The sequence below is a fragment of the Ornithodoros turicata genome, chromosome 8 (genome assembly GCF_037126465.1).
Source record: "Ornithodoros turicata isolate Travis chromosome 8, ASM3712646v1, whole genome shotgun sequence".
Classification (NCBI taxonomy): domain Eukaryota; kingdom Metazoa; phylum Arthropoda; class Arachnida; order Ixodida; family Argasidae; genus Ornithodoros; species Ornithodoros turicata.
The window spans coordinates 41181146-41200733 of NC_088208.1; the positions used below are offsets into that span (position 1 = coordinate 41181146).

General features: G+C 43.2%; 1 protein-coding gene across 4 annotated transcripts; it reads right to left on the reverse strand.

Annotated features, from left to right (window-relative positions):
* Positions 1–2992: 2992 nt before the first annotated feature.
* On the reverse strand, positions 2993–19306 carry LOC135367397 (tubulin monoglutamylase TTLL4-like). 4 transcript variants are annotated; one of them, XM_064600647.1, is made up of 18 exons: positions 19170–19306; positions 18070–18336; positions 17950–17993; positions 16880–17068; positions 16299–16409; positions 16051–16124; positions 15791–15985; positions 15267–15478; positions 15057–15179; positions 13751–13849; positions 13027–13161; positions 12935–12971; positions 12518–12603; positions 12307–12415; positions 10559–10763; positions 9588–9649; positions 9440–9477; positions 2993–3275 (listed from the first exon to the last, which is right to left on the reverse strand). In XM_064600647.1, exons 2-18 carry the CDS (start codon positions 18327–18329, stop codon positions 3218–3220), a joined length of 2037 nt encoding a protein of 678 aa, XP_064456717.1. In that variant the 5' UTR covers positions 18330–18336; positions 19170–19306; the 3' UTR covers positions 2993–3217. The 4 variants fall into 4 exon arrangements, with proteins under 4 accessions (XP_064456717.1, XP_064456715.1, XP_064456716.1 ...); XM_064600645.1 differs by having other exon boundaries at positions 16051–16127; XM_064600646.1 differs by lacking the exon at positions 19170–19306 and adding an exon at positions 18821–18910 and having other exon boundaries at positions 16051–16127.
* Positions 19307–19588: the final 282 nt, after the last annotated feature.

A 19588-nucleotide genomic window follows, 5' to 3' on the forward strand; every position in this document is an offset into this window, starting at 1 on the left:
GCTATTTTTTTCATTTTATATACAGTCGGACCTCGTTTTATGAACCCTCGATATACGAATTCCCTCAACTTACGAACGGTTCCACAGGGAACCAAACTTTTTATGTGTATTTTGACCTCGTTTTACGAACCCTCGATATCCGAACTATGAACGGATTATTAGGGAACGGACCCAAAGTAGCCAAGCCATTCTGACCTCGATATACGAACGGGTGTTATGAACGTACAGAGGATAGGCCAATGGACTGGAGGATAATGAAAGTTCCTCAGTACATGCTGCCAAGGTCAAACATACAATGTCCCAACGCCACCACAAACATGATTCACCATTTCCTGAAAGAATAATTCGGGCGTTTTACAGCCGAACGGTTGTGTGTTTGGACCAGGTCTCCGAGATGGAAGCATCTTGCCGTTACAAGAGAAGGCGTTCCGTCCTAACAGCCGGTGACAAGCGTGATATTTGCCGTTAGAAACAGTATCATCGGCTCGCGATACGGTACTTTGAGGACCGGGTGGATGAGCAAGTGTCAGACTTCTGTCATTTCTTCTAAACAGGATAGACCCTGCAGAAAGTATGGTGCAAAGTACAATAACGCAGTATTTTCGAAAATAAAACTTATTCAAATCAATTTCCATTTCAATTTTCAATTTCCATTTCAAATCAATTCAAATCAAATTGGTTTTGTGAGGTGTTTGTGCACTGCACAACTCGGACCTCGATTTACGAATACCTCGATTTACGAACGATTTTCTGAGAAACGAAGGGTGTTTGTAAAGCGAGGTTTGACTGTATATACAGGGTGCGGCAAGATCTTCGGACACATTTCGAAAATTCGTTAAAAATCGTATGCGTGTTTAATGACAACGAAATTCCGTACACCACCTTAGTTTCGTGAGAAGTTTCCAGAAAGTACAAACTTTAATTTATACGGCAACCGCGTTCCGAGAAACGAGTCGAAGAATAGCGGTGCCCGTGCATTCTGAATGCCGTATACCGCAGTCGCTAGGCTTAGCGCGGAAGCAGCTCTCCGTTCCACGCCGTACCGGGTGCTATGCGCTGTGCGCAAAAACGAAACTTACCTTGGGCCACAGACACAGCGGCGAACAAGCCAGCTGATGGTGAGGATAATCCGCTAGTGATACCCTGATATTGTGGGGAGTGGGAAAGTTAACACAGCACAACACAAAATCTCACGGAGTCCACCACATGCACATGGGTTAGATCGTTGCATTTCAACGCTGTACGAGCGTAGTGGTTATGCTGAAGGTGATGAGCCGACCACCACACTGACCTCATGATGCTTGCCTCCAGTTTGATATTGCACAATACAAGAGCAATAATATGAGAAACAAGAAGAGCAGCTGATCGGAAGCCCGAACTATCAAAGCAGATGAAGCGAACCTACGAAGCAGACGACAGTGTCGTCTGCTTCGTAGACTATATAGCTTCATCTGCTCGAGCAACGAGGAGCGAACGATATCCGAAATTTTCGACAGTCTGCTTCATTGCGATGGGGCCGTGACGATGTCTTTCGTGTCACTTGACGACATCTGCAACTTTGGTTTCGTTTTCGGGCACAGCGCCAAAACATCCGGTACGGCATGGAATGGAGAGAACTGCTCCCGCGCAAAGCCTTGCGGCAGCGGTGTACGGCAATCAAAATGCATGGGCTCCGGCATTCTTCCACTCATATCTCGGAACATGTTGGCAGCATAAATGAAAGCTTGAGGTTTTTTGAAACTTCTGACAAAACTACGACAGTTTACCAAATTTCGTTGTTATTAGACATGCCTACGATTTTTAACGGTTTTTCGAAATGTGTCCGAAGATCTTGCCGCACCCTTATATAATTTTTTTTGTTTTCTTGAGCATTTGGGGGGGGGGGGGGGGTATATTGAACATCTGCCATGGTGTCAACTTCTTGTCTATTGCGGCATTCAACAATATGTGAAGATACCAACTACCCCAACGTGTATATTGAAAATCGTTTTTTTTTCTTTATCAATTTTCCAATTACCCCAATCTGTCCTACAAATGGTCTTTCACTTCCTAGACGACCTCAGGTACGTAAAAATAGTATCTGAACGGTAGTTTATGAGTATAAATAATCTTGGTGGTGAAAGGGCTCGCCGGTGTCGGCCTCACAGAGGTAAGTAACGTCACGACTGCCGGGGAATGTGCGTCCTGGGCCGACTTCTAAGGGGCCGACATATGTCTGAAAGCGTCTGAGGAAAAGCAGGAGGAACCCCCAGACAGCACAGCCGGCACCTGGACTGGAACCCGGGTACCTCCCAGACACGACGTGACATGAGTAACACGCTAACCACTGAGCAACGCGAGCTGGTAATCTCGTTCTCCCGAGAGGATGCTAATTTGCCAAAGCATTATCCTAAACCTAAACTTTGTCCAATACGCGCGGTGTTCTTGAGTTCGAAGCGCCCCCAACGCCCAAGAAAGCAAAATATTGAGAAAAAAAAGTTTATATCCTACATACACATAGGCTACTTTTTTTTTTCTTGTGCAAAATCTAAGCGGGTCATGCTATACGTCTGGCTGGTTTCAGTTGGAATATGGCTCCCTTATGTTCTACTGGATTTTTTTTTTTACCTTGATAGAATTTTTATTAAGAGAGCAGCAGAGCATAGCAGAGAGCATGTTTTTGCAGTGGAGTTCCACGGATAGGCAGACACCCTCTCAAAGAAAGTAAGCAAACACTAGATGACTAATTACCTAAAATTCAGTATAATGAACTCTTTAATTAGAGGATATAAGATCAAAGATCAAAGGATATAAGATCAAAGTTTATCAAAGATAAACTTTCCCGAGAGATTTCAGAAACTTCCCTTACAATGCATTGCACTGCACGGGCCGTATTTTTTGGCCCAGGTCCGACCCGATCCCAGCCCGGGCTCGGCCGGATGGCTGCATACCTAGCCCGAAGGATTCCAAGTTTCTTCGAACAACTTGAGATCCAGAGACACACAAAAGTGAAGAAACATTCCAACACATTTTTTTAGTGTATAAAAATACAAAACACTGAGCCCATTGCAAAGTTGAGGTATGCTCAAGACTTTACAATGCACAGGTAGAGTGGCTTTCGACTAGTTCGTTACCAAGGTTCTTTGACCATCCATTCGGTTGCTGTTAATCACAATTACAACGCAACAGTTAGTCGTGTCCAATATTACATTGTGCTGCGTTAACAAACGCTGCTACGTCAGGTGTGCCGAGTCCTGTTCTTGATGTTGATGTTGAACGTTGCTATCCTCTTTTGGCTGGAATGACAAACCGAGAATGTTTGAGTGTTTCGAGATAAAATGTGCAGTTCACTGTGTTTTGTGCGAGTCAAGGCCAAGAGAGAAGCCACGACATACAGCGTTACTTGTAACTAACACAACCAGCCTCGCCGTGACAACTAAAGACAAATAGTTGTTTTGTAGTTGCTAACAACGAGAATAATTACTAACGTAAATTGCAGAGGCTGAATGACCAATTTTAAAAGACAATGTGTAAGCCTCACTAATGCCCTAGCAATGATTTGGAAGTTCACGGTGGGACTCCAACCAATGACACTACACCAACAGTGGGCACTCGTCGTGACGAGTCGGCATGGTGTAATTGGCAGCACACATGACAAACAATGAGAGAGGTCCCGGCCGTCTTTCAGATAATAATTACTGTTGTTACAAATCTGTGGGAGTCTCCTTGTAGCAAGAGCTCTTAGTGAGAATAAGTTTCTAAGCTCCGTGCCCCCCTCCCAGTATGCTCCAAGATATCTTCAAGAAGGCAAACACAATGACTCTTGAATGGTAGAAGAGCACGGGGACTCTGATTCCTTTTCGTTCACAATGATTATTCCTTCCTTATTATTAAATAGAGCATGAGGCAAACATTTATTGCGCGACATGTCTTTCAGGCTTGTGGGGAACAATGGCCTGGAAGGAGTTTTTCCTTTTTTCTTAACTTGTTCTCAGTATATTTATGCAAAATATTTTGCACTATTTGTTGATGCTCCTCAGTGTTAAAACTCTGAATTATGCACCGTATGAGATTTTTAACATATCACTTCTTCACGCTCTGTAATATGACATGATTAAGGCCCCGGGTTTTCCGCGAAATTTCGCGAGATCCTTCGTTTGGCACGAAATTTCGCGGCGTTTTGAACGGCATTTCCCGGAAATCCGATTGAGTCGAAGGACGCGATGTGGACGTGCAGCGTCTCGGGAGAACGCAAACGGGCGTCAGATAAAAGCGGACACTCCCAACTGCTCCTTCGACTGTCATAATTTGCGCACCCCTAGGCGACCGTGTTCTTCGCAACGCCGTCAGTGCTATCCAGGTTATTGCGGTGCTCTTGTTTGATTTGCACCCACTTTCCGAGTGATGGTCCACTGACGCGATGGAAGATACTGTCACTCGCTCAAAAACGCTGGACAAACACGCTATGATAAACCTTACAGCATATGACGAAGTTGGCGAACATAGCGTGCTTTCAGTTGTCCGGTGCTACTAGCGGCGTCTTCCAGCAGCGTCATGATGCGTCTTAATATTTTGCCTCCCGAGCGTCGGCGATTGCGTGGTATTACGGTACTTGTTTCGCACTCGCGCGATCTGTGATAACGGCAATATCGGCTCTACCGAGAACCTATATGACCGGCGTACTAAAATTTTGAAATTTTGCGACACCATCGTTAGTTTACTGCCATTACTTGCGAGCGTTTCATCTAGGATACTCATGAAATTGTAACCAGCTCCTTTATGGCACGATAAGTAACCGGTAAATAGGTATTAAAAAACAGAGAGAGAAGAAAGACTGGTAGAAGGTGTTTAGGACAACTTCAAAGAGTGGTCAAACCCAGTCAATGGATAGACAGCACTGACACTACTACTAAAGGTCAACTAATCACTTTGCCGTTAATTGGCATCATTAGAGAGTTTCCAAAGCATTTCCAAGAATAGCACCGTCATCACTACACATGTCCGAAACTCAAGTCACGCTTTGAGTATGCGTGCTATTTTTTGCAACCTAAGCCCAAAAGTAATCGGCAAACATACACAAGGATTAGATCCACCTGCTGCAGGACCGGCGATAAATGGGGGGGGGGGGGGGGGGGGCGACCGCCTAAAAGCCTTCAACCAGGGATGACTTTTTTTAAAAATCTCAAGTATGCACTTAATCGTGTGAAACTGGCCCCGCACAGCCCTAGCACCGGCCCTGACCTGCAGATAGATTTTCAGAAGCAAGAGTTACGATATGTGTGGATGCCACCGGAGGTTCTCAAAAAATTCAACCAAGCATAGCTGGGTTAAATTAGCCGTAACACGTAGCAAGTATGCCTATAATCTCTATGTGGCGCACAGCACGGAAATTGATGCATGCATGCAAACATTGCTCAACTGTGCTCAACTTTTCCAGCTCCACTGTAGACAGAAACATCCTCTGTTACACAGTCACACAGGGAAACGCATCAAATAGTGATTGAAACAAAAGAATGCAAAGGATGACCCATTTTATATGGCAGCACAAAGCAGCGAGGGAAGGACTCCTGGGTCCACTTCAGACAGCACAGCCAGGATTCAACGTTACATTTTCCATACAATCAATTTCTCCTATGTATGTGAGGAACCTGTTGAGCACAGCTTGCCAGCACAAGTGAAACCACCCCAAAATACAAGCACAGGCTCTCCTCTACAAATAGCGTACAGCTGTGCCTCGTTAATATAGAAGACGTTTTTGGGGACCAAACTCTTTCACTGTATTTCTGTCTCGTTATTATTACAGACGACATTGTATCAATATTGAACTTTGCCCATCACTGAGCAAACATTTCGCTGCATGCACAACGGGAGTAGGGTTCTGAACGGGTTGTTCCAGTCACAGAGACTACCATCTAACTTGTGTCAAGAGCTGAAAACTATACATTACATTGAATGCGCAGGTGTCCGAAAATCACCATCACAGCCGTCATGGCTCATGAAGCCAAAAGAGCGCTTTTCTCTTCTGTATGACAATAATGACCAGCACTATGCACTCCATGTTGCCAAGACCTTGTCTAGTTCGAGTTGCACATCATTGTGTGTGTGAACAAACCCAAACTTCTGCTGCCCTTTCTCAATAAATTTTATAGCGACAACTGTTAAGGGCTCAATTTTGTCAAGATCATGTCCCATATACAAGAGAAGAAACGAAGAAGAAGAGAAGAAAGTTGCCATTTCGAAGAGTCACATTGGCTGCTGCGTCGTTTGCCTCATTATGGTTCGTCCTACAAAGTATACGTCTCCTGAAAAGCTTTGGGCACATCCCGCAGCACAAGCGAATGCATCAACTCCATAAACGACGTGACAGATGAGCTCAAATAAACAACTCTGTCGCTGTTGTTGACTCGATATAACTTTCTTCCTTTTTCCTCTAATGCTCGATAATATAAACGACTCGCTTTATGGACGGTTTCTGTCAGGGACAAAAGCGTCCACAATAATGAGGCACGGCTGTACTAAATCTAAACGAGACAAAAAGTGTCCTCGTTGTGCCACGCGGAGTGATATCAACACTAGAGACTACACTAACTACAAAAAGCGAGGGAAAGACATGCATCAAGTATCCGTGCTTAAGGCTCATCATAAAGTACATACCTTACACTTGCTTTTAAATGCAGTCTTTGAAAACCCCAGGATTAGCCTATTGATCCTGTTACATGACACTGTCTTTAGTTGTGCCACACATTGTTAGCAATACAATACAAGCATTATATAGTCATGTTCTATAGGTACATCGTTAATGTCAACAAAAAATGGCATTGTTTGTTGTCAAATATCAAATGGTAGTCTCCGTGCCACCACCAGGAACACCTAATACTCAAAGACCGGTCTCATTCAATTCAATTTTACAAGTTCGTCATCGACTACAGGTTTTTACCACCTTTTCCAAAACCCAATTCTTCTGGTGGGCAAATTTTACTAGCTATTACCATCTGAATGAACATATGTTGCAGGACAGCAGGTGTAGCAATGTTTTACAACTGTTACATCATCATCAGTTAAAGGGAGTGAACAGTCAGTAAACTCTCAATGACGCTGGAAACCTTGGACAAGTGGATGGTCCGTATTACAGCCACATAACCTGCACACACATGTAACAGTGCGCAAAACACATTACTGTCAATTTTGCTGCGCAAGTTTTCTTTAATTACAGATACCTCGTGTACAAGATTGCGTAGTTCTGTTGTCTATGACTAGTATATCAACGCCTTCAGCCACACAATAACATACTAGTAAAGTCAAAACATAAAAAACACGGACCACATGAAGGACCAGAGGAACATGCAACACATAAACCTCTAACATAACCATGTACAGCCATTCTGTTACCATTGGTGTTGCCATCTGTTACCATTGCCGTACACCAAACGGTGTACGGCAATCACATTACAGGGCACATCACATGTGCCCTGCATTGTTGTCTGATGTCAAGTCTTATGACCTGTTGTCTCCTCCCTCTTGCGCTTTTGAAGTAAATCGAAATGAGGATGTCGTACCAAGGGCCTGACAGAGGTCACCGATTTTTGCCGCTGCACCGGTACACACAACAAAATGCAGTTTGCTTCATCGACAACAAGTTTGTCTATGTCCAGAAAATCAGAAAACCCTGACGGGGCACGAATATTAGGCACGCCACAGCAGCTTCTTTTGCAAGAGTGAAGCTCAGGTTCAGTCTTCCAGTTCACACACTGCTTTGTACGTGCATGAAATGCTGTCAGCCATTCTCTCGAATACCACACACACTTCATAAAGGTTCTGGCTCAGGCGCTTATGTATGAGGCACAAGTGCAACAAAAGCCACGCATACATTCTTATCGGGTACATTGCTACATTCCATGATGTGTCCGTGGCTTTCAAAGCTCCCTCCCCCCTTAGCAAACATTGTTATTTTATAATATTTACCACCATACAAATTTTTTTTCCATTATGCACTGTTTATATTTCCATTTTCGTTTATTCGTGCGCTTTCCTGGCGAATCACTGTCTCGTTAAAGAAGATACGGGTCTCAGGTAGTGTCGTCTGCTCCGAATCCTACCTGTGACCACACAGCTCCACATCCGCATGGCTGCACCACTTTAAGCTCTCGCCACCAATATAGAAATATATGGGCACTCGCATAGGCTTTTCCATGAATCCTTGTATACCTTATATATATACCATATACCATTATATAACTATATAACTACTTTTCCAAGTAGTTATGACCATTCTTATTTGATTTGTAATCCCATATACTATTCCCACTGTTGGTAGCAGCTACACCACTATAATAGTGGCATAGAGCATTTGGGTGACAGTAATCCGTAACCCACCAGTGACTGGCTAATAGCTCCACCATGACAGTAGTACAGTGGAATCTCACTAAACAGGATTACTACTGCTTTAACGGAACAACAGCTGCAAGGTTGTTTGGATTCCTATTTATAAAATGCAAAAATTTTCCCGTTAAATGGACTGAAAAATTTATATTTAAATCACTGGGTAAACAGAACAGAAAGCAGAACTGACCAAACACTTCAGAGCATCCTCGCTACGTGCATTGCAGCTTAAGCTCTCCGCTTACAGTACAGCCATGATTAGGATTAGTACATTAACAGTAGTAAATGCCACTTCCAACGGCATCGCAGAAGCGCGCACATCACGCTCTTCATCTTCAAAGCAAGATTGAAGATATCAACAATTTTAGAGTGGTTGCTACACAAAAGGGAGCTTGCGATTAAGAAAGGCATGCTGAAAAATATGCTAACGAAAACTCTTAGCAAAAAGGACAAGCTGCGTATGCCTTGAGTGCTTAAGGATTTGGAACACAAAGAAAAAGACTGACTCAGTGACTACGACAAGCTCGAAAAATGCTCGCTAGTGTAGATAAAGCGTGCCCAGAGTCAGAATATCCCAGTGAATGGGCAAACTGTTCGTGGGAAGAGGGAATGTCTCAATGCAGACCAGAATAATGTTAGAAATTGTGCATGCATTCGTCGTCTTTGATGCATTAATGTGCATAAAGACATCTAGCTTTCAGCTTGTGCGCACCCGAAAATTACACCATTTAACGTGTCACACACAACCCAGTAAATGGAAATCCCGATAAACGGAACAGATTTGCTGAGTCCCTTGAAGTTCCGTTTAGAGATTCCACTGTATATAGTAATTGTCTCACCAGGGACCAACAGTATGTGCACTATAAATACGCGAATAAAACAAAAACCCCGTAACCGCTCCCAAAAGCATGAGATTATGCTTACTGCACATTTACAGTTCAATGATGTCCTCAAATTGAATAACCTTGAGCAACAAATTACATCTCCTGAACAAGAAGGAAGACTGAATGGGTGTAATTGGTAAATAAAGGATCACCCAACAAAAGAGAGAAGAAGCGAGTGTTCGCAGGGATACACTTACCACTTCTCAGATTGCGTAGTCGAGCTATCCTGCGACAGCTGATAGAATAAAAGAAGGGAAGCCGCTCAGAGTAGCTCTTGGAAATTACTGACAAAGAACTTAAATCTGTTCCTCTTTATCCAGCATCAATGCAGGAAGTTTTTCTTACCATCCCCGGTGGAGGCCGCAGGTGTAAATTGCGCCTACACAGGCTCTGTAGAAGTCCAACACCTGGGGGAACAATGCCAAAATAGTAATTAATTGACGAATTACGCGTAACTTCCTGGAAATGTACTACATTTGTTTATTAAAACACCCTCTTAGTCCCTTTTGTAACTTTAATCCAACTAGTGTCAATCCAACTGACTCTGGTGGTTCAGCTGTGTTTGGTGAATGAGTACGTTTTAGCTGAGCAAATGCAATCATCAGAAACTTAGCCCTATTAACACGGGCCTCATTAGTGCAATCATTTTTGCTACAATACCCGTAAGCACTATCGTGGTTCCTTAGGAACTGACACATCTTATTTCTCACTCCCGTTTACCTTTCGACAGGTGTTTGAATTTCATTAATTAGATAACAGTCCGAGAGGCCTGTAATTCATTTAGCAATTTTAGGACAGAGAAAGCTCACGTATTGCAATATCTAGCATCTGTGGCACAGTGGTCCCATAAGCAGCACGTCCAACAAAGTACTAATCACACTGAGCTTAGTAGACACAGCTACAGTGACGTCTAACCCTGATGTACTTTACTACGCTATATCTCTCAATTTGCACGTTACGTAAAGTTACTCTACGGCTGGTTTGGAAAGAAATGCTTGTTTACTTTTGGCATTCTAGCACATTAACCATGTTCGAAACAAACAAGCCCAAGGGAACCCTCTTCACCGAATGTGAGCCATTCAGGACCATGAACAGTTCTTCTTTCATGCGGCACAAAATTTTCAGCAGTTTCATACCTTTTGCTTCAAGAAATATATGGTTAAATATATGGTTATAAGAAGTGAATGGTTTCCATAACAGAGGATATGGTTGCGCCACACGAACATGCTGCTCTGCCTTCCGTATTTATTTGCTCGAGTCAACCAACCCTTACGGATGCAATTTTATCGTAACGTTACGGAACATTTTAATTTTACCCTTGTGCCTTTGGATTCCGTGGCGTTCTTCCCAGGCTGCCAGGAGAAGATTGTAGTACCTGGGACGAACCATAAGTTCCAAGAGAGGCCGAGAGTGTGCTGTCGGAAAAACCCGCTCGAAGGAGCCTCGCCGGGACAGCTCATCCTCACTCTGAATCAGTGCTCTTACGTCATCTGGTGTGAGGCTCTCAAGAATGGCACCATCCTGCGTTTTCAAAACAGGGAACCCATTTTGTCTCCCGTGTGTTCTCTTTACAGAAGTGGTGCGAGACGCACAAAATATTTTCATCCTTCCCACAAGAAATAGGAGCGTGACACACCTGCATAATGTGCAGCAAGCGTCTGCCACGTTGACAACAGCACACATCGTGAACACAGATCCTACGTGATAAGGGCCACACATTGCAACATTATCAATATGTAGCTGTCCGATTAATAATCCACGTTCCATAACGTATATTTTGTGCCCAATATTGTGACAGTTAACTGCTTCAGTAATGATTACCTCCATTCTTGTTCAAGATGTGATTGTCTTATGAGAAAAATAATTCGCAACGAGGGTAATGAGTTTCCGGCTTGAACCAAAACAAAAAAAGGTTGACAAACAAAGGCACGTATATTATTCATCTATGTATGCTGTTTTCACAGAAAAACACTGGTGAGTCCCAAAACGGCACTTTTTGCATATTTTTTTTCATCTGTTCCCACTGTGGTGCTGGACGCCTCCAGTGATGTTTCGGAGTAAATCGAACATGCGCTTTCCATTTCCATTGAAAAACTGTGAGGTTGACTTGGCAAATTAGCGAGATCAATTTTAAAATTTCAATTTATTGCAGCTGAAATTTGACAAAATCAGTTTTTCTTGGTGGCAAAAGTGCCGCAAAGACCAATGCAGCCAGCGGCATTCTTGTACAATGTCTAGATTTTTTAAAATATAATTCTGGGACACGTTACAGCAAACACCCTGTATATTATTTATATATATATATATATATATATATATATATATAGAGAGAGAGAGAGAGATAGATTAGAAGCTTAGGAGGGTGGTTGACCACGAGAATGAAATAAGTAGGAAAAATCAGAAGACGACAAAGAGCTTACAGGAAAACACAAAGGGGAGTTTATTAACACATATAGGGATAGGGGTCGACGTTTCGGCAGTCAGCACTGCCTTCGACAGGACTGGGCCAGTCCCGTCGAGTGTGTGTGTGTAAGCGCACAACTAATCAAAATACTCGATACTCGTTTAAGCAAGCCGTTCCTTCACAGCACTTGAGAATTGATTTGTAACATTTGATGGCCTCAAATACCAGTTGTGCTAATGGCGAAACTTAAAGGAGCAGTGTGAAGGAAAATTTGGAGTTGCTCTAAACCATGCTTAGTTCGCTAAGTAAGCCTATTATAGTCGACCCTGTAAAATATTTTTGCTCAAATAGTGGGGAACAACATGACCTTGGCGGCATGGTCCAATCTGTGACGTAGAAACAGGTGGGAAACAAACAAGCAGCCGTCAACTCATCCGCTACATGAACGGAATTAAAGTGTGACAAAGTGACTGTCCTCTTCCAGCCCTTCAGAGGAAAGGCCCCTTATTTAGGTGCGAGGAGGACGTCCATCATTCCCATCCCAGGAAGAATAATCACTGTTCTCATGCAACAACATCAATTATTTCTCACTCACTACAACTCACTCCAGCCAGAACGGAAATGTTTACGAAGGGGTCTTGCAGGGTTCACCTCACTCACCTCAGGGTTGCTCTCAAAGTGATGATGTTTCTCAGCTTCTTTCTCAGAGAGTTCCACAGTATGCAGTACTTGGCTCAGGTGCGGAAAATCGGCCTCTCCTGATCCCAGCCTGTAATGACGACCACAGCAATGTGCCAGTCAGTGCCATTACCAGCACTCAAATCATCCAACAAAGTCCTAGGGTAATTAATCGGGATGCCATAATTCTCACCCAAGCATGTGTAACACGGATGTGTCCTGCGGTTTCTGTGGAATTTGATATCCAACAATGTTGAGAAGGTCCTTTACGACTTGACCCTGAGTGAAAGAACCATTACAAATCGCGTTATACCTTCCACAGCCCATTTTAATATGTAGTGCCTTACACACAGTGTTGCTGACTGCACTTAATTCAACATTCTTAATTCTGCATATTAGCGTATTGTACGAAGGCCAGGCGGCTGCGTGTGAGCGCAGAATCAAATATTGAATTTATTTGATCCCGTAATTGTAAATGGCAAATGCCAATTGCAAACGCAATTGCCATTGCAATGCAAATGCTGTAACTATATCTTAGAATACTAGATGTTGACAATCATGCAAAAGCAACTATGATTCGGACAATTAGAGTTGGCAGAATAAACACTACCTTGACATCCCAGTCCACAGGTGTGGAAGACCTCAAGCTGTAGGGCAACATCAACGTGAGTAACAGCGCGAGCCAGATAAAAGTGATGTTACCTGGGTGATATGTTGACTTCCAGAAGCCAAGGTATAAGGTCCTCGTCCAGCAGAATATCGAAGCCAAAGAGTTCGTAACATGTGTATTTGCTGGATGTGTGCTTCTCAATCACCCGATTGATCGGAGTCTCGCAGCTGACAAAAGGAGGCACCCTCAGTGAACGCCAGAAGTACTTGAACCAGTTGTTGTTCAAGGACAACTCACATACACTTTATTTTTTGCAACTTAGTTTCATAAGCTCTCTTATGACCATATTTGTTGAGTACAGCCTCAAGCTTTTGCTGGTACTGGCATTGCATCAGCTACTTTCAGTTTTTGACACCTCTGTACTCGTAAATGCACTACAGCTACTCCCTGAAACCATTTCCGCTGCATTTGTAGGACAGGTGGCCTTAGGCTCTAGTTCCGACAAATAACGACCAAATTACCTCAGTATCAGTACTTGCGAGGTCTACTTTCCTGCATGGAATCACCTTACACATCAGCCACGCATGCACTTGGAAGCTTCACAAACCCTCTAATGCAGCTATCGTACTTACTCTTATAAGACACACATTTTTTTTTACGCAAAAACGCTGTCGTCAATGTTACTTCTTTTGTGAGCCGCAAAAATCATGCAAGTACCAGAGACCACTCCCTAAAATATCTTTTCAATACCCAATTTTTTTTTTGTGGTACTTGAAGCTAGCCATGCACTTCTACGAGTCAACAATTAATATTCACCATATGAATGTCTTGATGATTATCTGTACCATTTGGTCCCAAAGCTTGTTGAAGTCGACTCCTAAATTCTCCAGGTAGCCACGGAGAGCTTTGATGGACCTGCCATACAAGGTAACGTAAGACGCATTTTACTTTTCTTTTACTTTTAATGCTTAATTACGCGGGAGTCTTATCACGCAAACTATTAGACGCAGGATGTTGGACTACCTCGCAAACAATAAAAAATTTGCACTTCATTTCACTCATCAGTGTACTCTCGGTGATCTTGGTTAGTTAATTTACCCGCGCTCTCGCATGGAGACAATGAATGTGTTACGTAGGTGCCCCACTGTTGGTGCAACTAGACAGGGAGTATGAGGCACCCGGAACGGCTACCTAATGGTGAAAAACAACTTTGGTACATTACACTACTCTCTCGGTGATGCCAGTTGTCTGCTCATAAAGTGCACAGACTGAGAATGCAGTGTCTTTACTTGCACAATGGAGGTTTTGATGACATCTTCGTGCAATAGCAAATGAGACGTAACAGGCGGAGATCTGTAATCGACGCCGTGGGAGCAATTTTCAGAGTGTCCCAGTAACCTTGCCCAAAAATTTTAATGAAAAAGTACATTATGTAGAGACATGCTGTCAATGAGATTATGACCTGTGGTTGCCACTGCCTGACATCAAATTTTGAAATGAAGATAATCGATTCAGAAGGTGTAGGCTCACCTGAGAAGCACGAAGCACTCTCACGTAAAATTAATGAGTAGGGGCTTTAAAGAGAAGAATTGTGTCTCTCTCTTGTGACAGTTAATGCCAGAAAAATTACCACATGGCAAAGGGCTACAAATTGCAAACTTTTAGCACGAATATTCCATTCGACATTCAGAATTATTTCTCCCAGTCAACTCAAAATTCGATTCAACTTGACATATTTCGATTCGCACACCCCTAGTTTCATTTGTTTTCAGCTCAGAAATTTGCCAAGATAAAGTCACTTTTTTATGCCTCTATAAGAAAGCCTGTGCCAACTTTACTCCATTTTGTCATAAGTTAAATTGCTACTCTCAACTCATGTGGCAACACAATACCCGAAAAATAAGGGATTTCTGCGCATCTCCCATAGATTTGCATCATGCGCAACGAAAGGAGATTCGTGGGCCTATCCCCTGCTCCTGTCATGTATTCCATACAATAACAGTGAATACACAACTAGTATTTCACGTGGGATTTTCAATACTATGTTCAGCTACAGGATGAATAAAATAACACTACAGTTTCAAAATCGACTGTCCCTTTAAAGCTAATAATGAACACTCACCATTTGTGGCCCTGGCACTGATTGCTGTCCGTGTTGTTGGAATAGGTGGCACTCTTCTTGTTGATGCTGTAGTTTGTCAGGTGCATGAAACGGTCAGAAAGGTCCTCCGAGTCGTAAGAGTACCTGCAAAATCAACCGGGCTCATTGTTCCCAACCACTGGGTAACAACTTAGGTACACACTTAGGTAACAACTACAACATCTCACTCACTCAACGGAAGCAAATCGAACGAGGCCATCTTGGAACACGTAGATCTTGAGTGGATGGAAACTTGTCACCAGGGCGTACAGTCTCAGGTCAAATTTGGTTCCATTGATAAGGTAGGGGTTCCTGATGTAACGCTGGACAATCAGCGGCTGCTTCTTGGAAATTTGAGCCCACTGGTGGACCACGTGCACGCCCGAACCTCGTGCAGATGCAGGCTGAGGTTATAATGACAACACTATCTCAACTTTGACAATTTTTAAAGAGTCGTTCCTCGCTACAACTTTTCTCACCAAACAATTTAAAATGCAATTAACGGCTGTAGCTGACATTCTACAATTGATGAAACGCTAATTTATTCCACCATACGGCCAGAATTACATGTAAAATGCAACCTGCACTGACGGTGGACTTGTTTCGGGCTCCCGAGACATGCGTCAATGTCCAGCGGCTGCGAATCTGTACTGGGGTCTCTACTGAGATGTCTAGCCCAATATTTGTGTAATCATAGTAAGTTTCTGAAGACATACAGGCTTGACGATCCAGCAGTGGTCATCGCCTTCTTGGAGCCATGCCACCTTGAGGGACCTCAGGTCGTGGGGAAGAAGAAACGTGTCTGGCAAGAACTGAAAGCTGTCTCCTCCATGAAGTCTCTGCATCCGGCAGATGTTTTGCCAAAGGCGATCTTTTCTGCCCAGGTTGAAACTTCCTGGAAAGTGGTTCACCTTTGGGAAGGAATGGAGGACCTCCTTTAACCACTTTTCTTCAAGAATATCAAGGTGGTACCGACCTTCTGGTAGTTCTTGATAGAAGCAAACGTAGCACACTTGATGTGTTTGTCCCACATGCCATTCCAGTACAGTCCTTCTGGAAGAATTGCAACGAGGCTCTTCCATCAGTAACCACTCTTCAGACTGGTTTCTTTTTCCTTTTTTCTTTCTTTTTTTTTGTTCCATGTTAGATGATATAATTGTGAAAACAGCACATACTTTTATGCAATCCATAAAATAGCTAGCATAAGAGGTGAAAAGGACTTACGTTTTGTCAGCCTAAATCCTGAACGAGAGACAGTCTGCCGTATCAGTAATGGGGTGATGGTGCTCAGCTTCCACCTCAATTGTTTCCGTATGACTGGCGGCATGGCCAACACTGTAGTATAAGAACTTAAGATGTAATCAGAAACAGGAAGGGTTCCTTTCGAAGTCATCTGTGAATGGCACAGATAGTGAATGAGCTCAGCAGCAATTTTCGAAAAAAAAAAAAAAAAAAGAGAAAAAGCATTTCACGCGAGTTCTATATAAAAGTTTTTTTTCCCCCAATTATGTAGGCAGATGGTAGCAACCTATACGTGGCCCTGAGGAATGTAAAATATGGGTTGCTGAGAACTCTTAAGTGGACAATACCCATCATGAAAGTTGTGTCGCAATGTAGAGCTCTGGGCTATCGATCTGACAATCTGGTACGACAAAAATAGCGCAATTAAATTATTACGCTTCAAATTATTTGCGGACCACGAGGCAGTAATGGTGCTTGTAATGCCCAGGGAGTAGAACAGTACATTGGCAGGTACGGGTACAGCCTCTGGGAAATAAGCATGGGACAGGTACAAGAGAACGTACCCTGATGGGCGTCCGTGTAAAAGTATATGGTAGGAGGTACCCCATGAAAAAGGCTGCTCCGCAGTGGAGAATGCATCTTCTTCTGCACATCCTTCTCAGCCAGATGTAGGGAATGGAACACCCTCTGTATAGGGCCGTCTCCCCCCGGGGGAGGTAACGGTGAATATTCCTCTCTATGTTCCGGAGTGCCTGTTGTAAAGGCACGCACAGTTTTAGGGTATAAAAGAAAGGGGTGAGAAATGTGCCTCACAAGTGCATGTTTTTGCACGTGTGGGATGTTGTAACTTTGTGATGACTCAGTCGCAATTAATAATTTGCGATACATGCAGGAAACTTCCGAGGCTGTTTCAACCGAAATGTTTTCATAGACAATACATTCACATGGCGTCTGTATGCTTACAGCACCGTTGAGTATTTTACCCATCTTAAGATGGAGTACGACCGACAAGTCCACATAAACACCTTCTTTCATATCATCTCTCCCATTTTAAAGCTTCTAGGTGGTGTTCCCCTGAAGCATTTCTTGATTCTGTCTTAAAACCTCCAATTGAATGGCCTCACACATGGTACTTCGTTTACTCTTCCGTCCTTTTCTTCTTTTCTTAAATCTCCGAACATGGCACAACTTTTTCTTTGGGACCAAAGTGGTCCCTCAGAAAATGCTACGAGCACAGCATATAGGTAAGAAGGAGAACTCCCTATTCACAAACCTGCGCATCATTTATGTTAGTTTATGAAAGTTGACACTAAGGGGGAAAAAATGGAGGAGTTGAGAGCCAGCTCCACTTGCGACCACGTGCACAGGGCAATCCGGAACCAGTTCACAAAGAATCTCCTACATTACACCTGCGCTGATGTCACAACCGGTACGAACCATTATTCTTTTACTCGGGAGAAGAACCGTTATCCTCAAACCACTACCACAACCGTTTCGGTTGGATACCCTGCACCATGGGTGTAGCTACTACCTACTCTCTGTGAAGCAAAAGTGGCAAGTTTTAAAGGGTTGAGTACACCGCTGGTGCATTCACAGAAAAGGGCTTTTAAGCATGAACCCTCACCATACTCACCCGAAGAACAGACAAACCGTTTCTCCGTCCTCGACTGATGATCCCTACAATGGAATACAGCAGACATAAACTCATAAAGAAACGTGCAAAGGGACACATCACAAACAGTCAGCTACTCACACTCTAGAATCGCCGTCACAGATGTTGTGCGCCTTGTTGCAACAGCAAAACACAGCCACGTTATCATGATGAATCCTGTGAGCCACCAGGCCCTTAGGTTCACCACACTCACACTGCTCAGCTCTTGGCATGTCATTGTAAGCTATCGTCGTAGTGCATTTTCTCCTATCTAGGACAGCTTGGCCAGGACACGATACTCTGTCACATGGTGTCCAAGGATGTTCTTCGAGATGATCGTTATAATCTACGGGGGCTGCCATCAACAAGCTGTAAAAATGCAAGCGTACACATGGAATGCACAAACCGCTGTCGTGTGGGTCATTGTTGTCACTGTGGAATCCGATTTGTAACAAAAGATTAAACGAATTCTGCTCAAAGGAAACACCAAATTAAATTGAAAAAAAAGAGAAGGTTTTTGTTTGAGACTTAAGTACTTGGAGTCGCTAAATTTGTTGGTACGGATAAAGTTATATGGACCTCTTGTAGGATGGCCTTCTCAAAACTGGTACTATCTGGACTACTAATTCAAAGCTCTCAACTACCCGACAAGGCTACTTTTGGGAAACGGTGAGCACGGCTAAGGATTTTACACCCAAAACATTTGAAGACACCAGAGAAAAATCTAGCTGCATAAACACATTGAAGAAAGCGCTATGTCACTTAGCTCCTGCTGCAACATCAACACAATCATACAACAAATAGCATAATAAAGCATTCGGAAATAGATAAAATGGGCATTTCTCGACATTACTTGGCGACTGTATTTCATCCACGCGGGCCACGAACAAGGGGTTACGAAATACTCGTGACATCAGACGTAGTACGAAAGCCCCTTCGGTCTGCGTTCTTTGAATATTTCTCCTTGTGACTTGGCAAATTTACTTACCCTAAATGTACCGTAATAAATAAATACCTTCCATAAATAACGAGTTCTTTATTAAACAGAAGACCCGAAACAGACGACGAACTCATTCATTTCATCATTGTGGCCACGCTTTGTACGATTTCTTTAGCGTCAGCAGTTCACTCACATCTCACCCACGACACGGATCCTACATAGCTTATACTCGTCTTATAAAGGAAACTCGTAAAACGATTACCTTGTTGGTTGTTGGGGACTGCACTATGTCGAAAAACCACAATACCGTCAATGAAGATCGCTAAAGGCACAGTTATCCCAGCACATCCTGCGGTTTTACAGCGTTTTACAGGCACAGGGATTGCGTTGGATGGATGGATAACGGCCTTCCCATTGTATCGAGTGGTAGCATACGCCACCTAGCCTGCTAAGAAAGTAATAGAGTTATAATTTAATTAATTCATAAAGTATTTGGATAGTATTTAATAAAACACTATTAGTTATCTCTCTTTCTGCGGCACTAGTCGTTCAATCGAGAACTTGTCACTACCACAGCGCATTTGTCCACACCCATGTAGTGATGGGCAAAATGACCCTTTTTACTTTTTAGTAAACCGATTCATTTGATTCAGTAAGTTCAGTTTTAGTGATTCAGTTTTT